This window comes from Kryptolebias marmoratus, linkage group LG10 (assembly GCF_001649575.2).
Source record: "Kryptolebias marmoratus isolate JLee-2015 linkage group LG10, ASM164957v2, whole genome shotgun sequence".
In the NCBI taxonomy this organism is placed as follows: Eukaryota; Metazoa; Chordata; class Actinopteri; order Cyprinodontiformes; family Rivulidae; genus Kryptolebias; species Kryptolebias marmoratus.
Window position 1 is genome coordinate 9,836,826 of NC_051439.1, and position 7,201 is coordinate 9,844,026.

General features: G+C 39.1%; 2 protein-coding genes across 3 annotated transcripts in view; one reads left to right on the forward strand and one right to left on the reverse strand.

The window, feature by feature from the left end:
* The window catches only part of spata7 (spermatogenesis associated 7), an 8,211-nt gene extending 7,322 nt beyond the window's left edge, over positions 1 to 889 (reverse strand). The window contains exons 1-3 of the mRNA XM_017411259.3: positions 678 to 889; positions 304 to 366; positions 126 to 215 (exon numbers count right to left, since the gene is read on the reverse strand). Of these exons, the coding sequence (XP_017266748.1) occupies positions 126 to 215; positions 304 to 366; positions 678 to 720 (196 nt within the window). The 5' untranslated portion in view covers positions 721 to 889. The remainder of the gene's footprint in view (positions 1 to 125; positions 216 to 303; positions 367 to 677) is intronic.
* A 3,806-nt stretch (positions 890 to 4,695) lies between these two features.
* kcnk10b (potassium channel, subfamily K, member 10b) overlaps positions 4,696 to 7,201 on the forward strand; it is a 19,286-nt gene continuing 16,780 nt past the window's right edge. The window contains exons 1-2 of one of the 2 annotated variants that reach the window (XM_017410712.3): positions 4,696 to 4,801; positions 5,334 to 5,425. In XM_017410712.3, the coding sequence (XP_017266201.1) occupies positions 5,371 to 5,425 (55 nt within the window). In that variant the 5' untranslated portion in view covers positions 4,696 to 4,801; positions 5,334 to 5,370. Of the gene's footprint in view, positions 4,802 to 5,173; positions 5,426 to 7,201 lie in introns of those variants that run through there. The other variant, XM_017410703.3, reaches the window with a different exon arrangement.

Here is a 7,201-nt window from a genome sequence, read left to right on the forward strand (position 1 = left end):
AAAAAAAGGGTGGGGGGTGGGAGGGGGGCGGTAAGAGGCCTTGATAATGGATAGGGGGGCGCTGGCCCAAAAAAGGTTGAGAAACACTGCTGTAGACGATAACACGTGCATGTCACGTAGCTCACCTTTAGCCGAGTAAATCATTCTGTAATGAGACACCATGTGGTCTTTAATGATGGACTGTGTCAACTTGCTGGAAGAGCGAGGACAGAAAGCTAAAAACACAAGAAAACATAAAGGAAGCTAAAACATTCAACCATTACTTTAAACAGTGGATATTCTGTACTGTATATTAATACTTACGACTACTTTTTAAAGTTTGTCCTCTCAGGCCAGAGCTGGATCCTAATCCAGATGATCCACTGCCTAAAAACAGAAAGAGGATGCACTGTTCACTTACTGACTATAAAAAAGAATAAATAAACAAACAACCTGTTTGCATACGCACATTTGTTTATATTTGCTGCCATGTTTTAATATTCTGCTCACATTAACTGATATTTACAAAATTAAGGAAAGTAGAAACCACATATACCTGATGGATAATAAACAAATAAAAGATCCTGTTTCAGTTTTTAAGTTTTGTTTTGTTTTTTCGGAAGGCTTCAGGAACACACTGCTGAATAATCAACTAGCTACATCGCAGCTAGCTAGCCAATGCTAATATTTTTTCATACCTGTTCTCGATTCCATTGAAGTGTTAAAATCAGCGAATCCCATTTTCTTCTGATTTATTCCCCAGGAGTGAAGGCAGATCTCCGGCGCATCCAGCAACCTCGAGGTGCTTAGCTTTGAACATGTTAGTGCCGCAAAATAACCAAATAAATGACAAGCTCACGCAAATAAAGAACGAAGCTTTACCGTCGCCATGCTGGTTGCTATGCCCGCTTACGTCATCACGCTTGTGCGTAAGGGGCGGTGCCCTGTAGAAAGGACGTCCCACAGGCTTGAAGAGTGCAGAAAACAAACCATGCTTTTATTAAAAGCTAAAGAATACTATTTAAAAGAAATATGCTGAAAACATCTACATGTTTTTAGTCAGGACAGGAGGTGCAATTGGAACCAATTACCCGAAAAAAAAAAACAGAAAAAAAGACACATCTTATGCTTGTGATATTGCAGTACAGCCTCACAAAATTACACATGAATTCTGTTTTTTGTACAAATGTTTTCCTGTAAGAGAAGCAGACACCAAATAATAATTCAAGGACACTACATAGAAACTCTCTTTGTTCAAAGAAGAAGAAACCCAATAGCTTGGTTTCATTTTTCATAAAACAAGAATTATTGTTAAGTAACAGGAACACTAAAAGGTTATATTTCCTATTCATTGAGTTTTAGCATCAGAAAACAAGTGCAATACGGGTATTTGAGATGTTCATACAGAGATGTTGGCAATTTTAAAGGCATATCTATGTCCCAAGTAGATTTTGATGATTTGAAGAGGTAGAAAGACACAACAAAGCTTTTTTACTTACCACTTAGATGCCTCATAATATATGATGTTGTGACATTGAACATGAAAAATATTAGGACACTTTAGCTAGGAAACACACAAAATTACATTATAATTAGTCTAATTTTTTGCTTTTGTTGCGCATCCAAAATTTGACTGAAACAATATGATGGGGTTGTTAATATGTTCATTCAGACCAAAACTGTAAAGTGTTAAATACCTGCCAGATGCACCATTGTGATAACCAACCACAGCAGTAACAGTAGCTTATTTTTATTCCTAAAAAAAACAGAGACCCATTTGTGCCATTATGACATACAACTGGCTTCATTTATTGCAGCATGGTGTTGTGACTGTCAGATGATGGGAGCAGAACAGAGGTGAGACTCAAATACGTACATGTTGGTCATGGGAATGCTCCATCAGCATCATGTTTTCTATTCATTCTTCTGGTATTGTTTGACAAACCTCATAACCTCTGCCATTATTTATCAACATTGGCAAACTGTAAAAGGCAGATGTATAAGGACGGCTTGAACAGTGTTCTTAAAAAAACACTGAATTAGTTTGGTTTTAATGTCTTCTTCTTCACATTCTCTTCACTACAATAGTTTTCTAGTATATCTTGTATCTGTCTTGGTCTTACATATAAATTAAAAACTGTCAAACATTCAGATTTATTAAGACCATGATGTCACTATAACACATTTGGTTGTATTCTGTCCACGCCCACATATTATTCATCTTTGTACAGCTTGAATCTTGGGTTTTGTCCGGTGTGTAAACCCTGGCCTCTATTGCTCTTGTGTAGTCATGATTAATACATCTGTACTGTCCTTCAGTCCAGCTTTCTGTAGTTATTTGTAGGGTTCCTTGCAGACACTTCCTCAGTCTCTAGGTGGTCCATGCTGTGCAGGGGCACACTGGATTTTCTTCTTCCACATTGGGTTTCTGTTTGCAGAAATCTTCCTCCATCTTCCTGATTTGCTTCAGGGATCTTTGTCGTTTCATCCTGTATACCGGCTCTGATTCTCACTCATCTTCAGCCCACTTCCACTGATTTTTGCCCTGTCAGGGTGCCCGGCTTTGAGTGAAATCCTCCATGCATTTTGAGGAGTTGTCTTATTTTGATGGCAGTGGCTTCTAACTCCTCCCTTGGCCAAGCTGTTAGGGTATCTGATAGGTGTTATCAGGTTCTCTGCTCGTGTAATACCTCAGCCAAAGTAGGAAGAGAAACACATTTAGGTTGATGGTTTGGAATTTGTTTCAAGCATCCAGCTAGCTCTTCACCTGTCTTACTCTTTGGTGGTTGTGGCTGACTTTCTGTCAGTCTCTTTATTGTATTTGCCTGTGGGTTACCAATACATTTGTATCTGTCCTGAACATCTGCTTTGTTGCCTCTTTGTTTTTCCACCCTTTCAGATGTGATCGTATTACCTTTCTTGGATATGATTGGATCACTTTTACCCAGCCTGAAAGATACTCCATTGTTGTTGCTGCTTATTGATCAGTAAGCCGACGCCATGAGTCGACTGCTGATTACTCCACTTCTTTCTTTTTTTGAGGATCTGTAGAAACGAGGATGTTTCATGATAACTTGTGCAATAATTTAAAATATTTTGACTCAGTAGGACCCTGGCAGACATCTACTTCACCCATTTTTTTCCCCTTATGGTTGTAGAAATCACCTTTTAAGTGAACACTTATCTATAAATGTTCTTTTATGTAGTTCTATAGTATATGTGCAGCTAAGTTTCTACCACTATTTGCAAAGCTGTTTTTTTCAGAAACTATTGAAATTATAGAAAAGCCCATAATTGGTTTTGTAGACTATTGTGGTCCAGTCAAATTTTAATGTTTTTGAAGCAACTCGTTTTCTATGATCTAATTTACACAAGATTTTGTGACTTTGTTCACACAAGTCATCTGAACAAAACAAATTTTAATAATTTACATTAAATTTTGGAGGTTTTATTCAACTTTGTCACACCCTTGGTGTTCCAGGTCTAAAGTGACCCATCAGTAGAAATGAAAGTGTGAGACATGAGATGCATAAAACTGACTTCAGCAGATGTACATAATTCTTTTACCGCACCCTCAGGTGCATTTGTTTTTGGGTGGACACACACACTCGTTCACCCACACACACATGCGCGCGCTTCCATAGCAACACCTGAGGGAATCTGTCCCCACAGCAGAACCTTTCCCCCACAGGAACCACACTTGGTGACACTCTCACAAACATTTACAACATTATTTAAAACACATATAGAAGTTTTGGCACAGTTCTGGTATAATACAATTTTTCTGAGGCCTTGCTCATAATTCATTCTGTGGCAGCACAACAACTGAACAGCCTCAGTCATTTTCTGGGATCAGGACACTGATGACGAGGAGAGAGGCCAGGAACCTGATGCTGGGAAGAGTCAGAAAATGAAAGCAACACAGAATCCAGACTAAGAGATAATCAATGTGGAAGGAGGAAGACAGCCCTGCTGAGGCTGCTGTTACATTTTCGTTTAAAGAATTTGGGGTTTATCATCTGCCTCTTTTAAAATTATAGTATTTCGGCAGTAATTTGATTATACAGTTAAAATGTCAGCTGTAATTTTATGCCACTGTCCTCTTTTCACAAATAAAATCCTTCTGATCAGTTTTGACGAGAAACACACTATATTCTTCTGAGCCATGATAAAAAAAATGAAATTATTTGAAAACAAATGTCCTTGGTAAACATTGACACACATTTAAGGATTTAAAAAGCATGTTTCATCTGTAAAAATATAGTAGTGAAAAAAAAATATATATTTTTTTCTTTGACTCAAAAACAAGTATGAGCTCAGATTAGTAAAGCCTATAGGCCATGAAAACATAGATCTAAATCTGTTCTGTTCATAAGAAAACAAGTTAAAAATATCTATTATGGCATTTGGTGTTGATATACATGTATCATGGATTTATAATCAGGCTTATTGGAGCAGAACAAAAAAGTAGGGTTAAGTTGCATTAAACAGGAGCATGGTGAAGCTTGAAAAACCAGACATTATTATTGTTATTACCCAGTATCCCTTATACTTAAGCTTTGCTCTGTTATAGCCTATTAGCACAGTGGACATTTGGGTGGTTTGATGGGTTGCAGCAGCGCTGTTCATCTTTATATATCAAAATTAATCAATAATTCACGTTTACTCCCACATGTGAGTGATGTAATAGTGTGTCGGTCCCTGATTTGGTGCCGTCGTGCGCCATGTGCTCAGCTGCCGGTTGCCAAATGAAGAGGAGATAGCGCCAATCCTGTTCTGTGTTTTTTGATTTAGAGAAACACAACACCAACAAAAACCAAGAGTAAGTGGTCTTTAAGTCACGACTTTGAATCGACACAGTGGTGGGGGAAACATTGTTGATGCGAAGCTCGACGCATCTCCAGAGAAAAAGGGGGCAGGTGGAGTCGTGGCTGCATGGGCTGAGAGGGAGGAGAGCATCCTTCTCCGTTGTTCTCGTTGCGTGCGTAAAAACGCTCGGCTCCACACACACACACACGCACATTGGTAGTTTTTTTTATGCTTCAGTCTGATGTTGTTTGGACCACCGTATGGGGTGCGACACCTCACTGGAACGCATCTGAGGTCCACTGGCTCATCTGAAGTCTGTCGGTGGGAGCGGGCGACACCGCGTCCAAAGCAAGGCGGGGGTGAAAAAAAAGGAGGAGTGTTCCACTCGACGGGCAGACAATGCGGGTTTGCGATGCGTTTCTCCCAAAGCAGGAAAGATGAAGCACCGAAGACGCGGAGAAAGCAATGCGTCGTAATCCCTTCCTTTGTCTCTATTGTCTGATTTTGGATTCGCGTTTTTAATTTTAATTTTTTTTGCCTGCCAGTGTTGTGACTGAGAACAACAACAAAAAAAAAGCAGAGATGAAATTTCCAATAGAACACCCGACAAAGCAAGTTAACTGGGACCCTGAACAAGGTAATTATGCTTTTATTCACTGAATTATGCGTTTGCTGCCAATTAGTCTCTCCGTGTGGCTGAAAACAGCTGTCCACTCCTCACTGAGGTGGGCAACCTGCGGCACATCCGCATTACATTATTTACTCCCCTTGAACACTTTGACACGGCTCATTATTTAAACGCCTTTGTTGTTTTTCTCTGACAGAGACCTCTCAGGCCATGTGACTAAATTATGCTGTGTGCCCCTCAGTAGTACTAGAAAGGTGTTTGTGCTCCATCCTCCGCTGAGCACAGTTGCGCAGGGCAGCACTGAGCGAAGCGGAGCTGCAAAAAGACAAGTTAGCAGAAATCACCACCGTGGCACCGGAAGTCTTTTCAAAACAAAAGCGTCTTGGGCTTTGCCTGCAAAGGCTTACAAAAAGATTATGTTACTATACATAGTTTAAAATTGTAATTACATCTAAGAAACTGCCTTACATCAATTAGATAAGCAGTTTTCGGATACATGTTCTTCTAATAAATCATAAAATCCATATATATTCGGTCCTCATGAACAAAATGTTTGGGAATTTTAAATGGTTTAAATATTTACTGAAATAAGATGTCCAAACTAGGGTTATAAAATAGAGAAATGTTTGATAGAGTTTTGTTGCAACTTTAACTGCAGATAAACTATTAGTGAATTGTGCATTTTGGTTTGAAGTGCTGTGTTCGCCGGAAGTTTGTTAATCTTAGTAACTTGATGGTTGGGTTTGAGGCTCAGCTGGTGAGTTAAATGCCTGCAACCTGCCAAATGCGATTGGGAATAACAGCACCACATTTCCATTATGTTTACTGACTTCATTTAAAAACATTTTCTTTTTTTTACTTAATGTCTAACCAGCCTATATTTGTGGACTTTCGTATATCTGTTTTCCAAAAGTGCCTCAAGTGTCGTATAAACGCAACATTCTATGACCTCATCAAACTCAAACATCTTCATCCACGCAAACTTCCATTACGAATATTTCCTCTGACATTTTAGAAGCGGGGAGTGAAGGCTGAGAGTCAGACATTATCAGATAAAATCTTCTTTCCACTCAGGTGCTTATTTAATTTGCAAAAATCGATGTAAAGCTGTTACGGTAGTCTGAAAACGACTTTACAGTAATGGCATACATGCAGCCTCAGACATCCGAAGCTTATGCTGTGTTGGCTGCAGTTTTGATTCTAACTGCAGGCTTTATATTTATATTGTAGCTCATAGTTCACATTTATTTTTCAGCCAAATAAACCAAAGGACTAAATCCTGATAACTACTTTCCTTTCTTTCTGATACATACCTCATTTATTTACTTTTACTTGCTGATAAGAAGTGATAAAAAACAATTAATCCATTGGTAAGTCTAATAATATCTCATTAAAACCACATAAGCTTTATATGACGTCTTTTTACTCATTTATGTGTCAGCTCTGTATGAAAAAATAACCAGCCACCTCCCTTTAAGATGTAGACTGTTAATCAAAAGTGCTGTTTTGCACCTTCCTGAGCTTGTGAGATCACTTTACTGTTATTGATCCACTCACTGTTGTGGGGATTTACTGAAAAGATTCATTGCTCCTGCGTCAGGCAGTGAGACCCCTTTCTCTTTGGGCATCCTTGATTTATTGGTGCAGTGTGTGTCATACAATGCCAATAAACAAACCAGCTGAGTCCATTTCTCTTTTCCGCCTTTGAGGGTTTCATCCTTATAGGCAAGCTCCACCCAATAGCTCAGAGGCACTCTGTGCACTTCAGCCGGAGGGAAGTGGAGG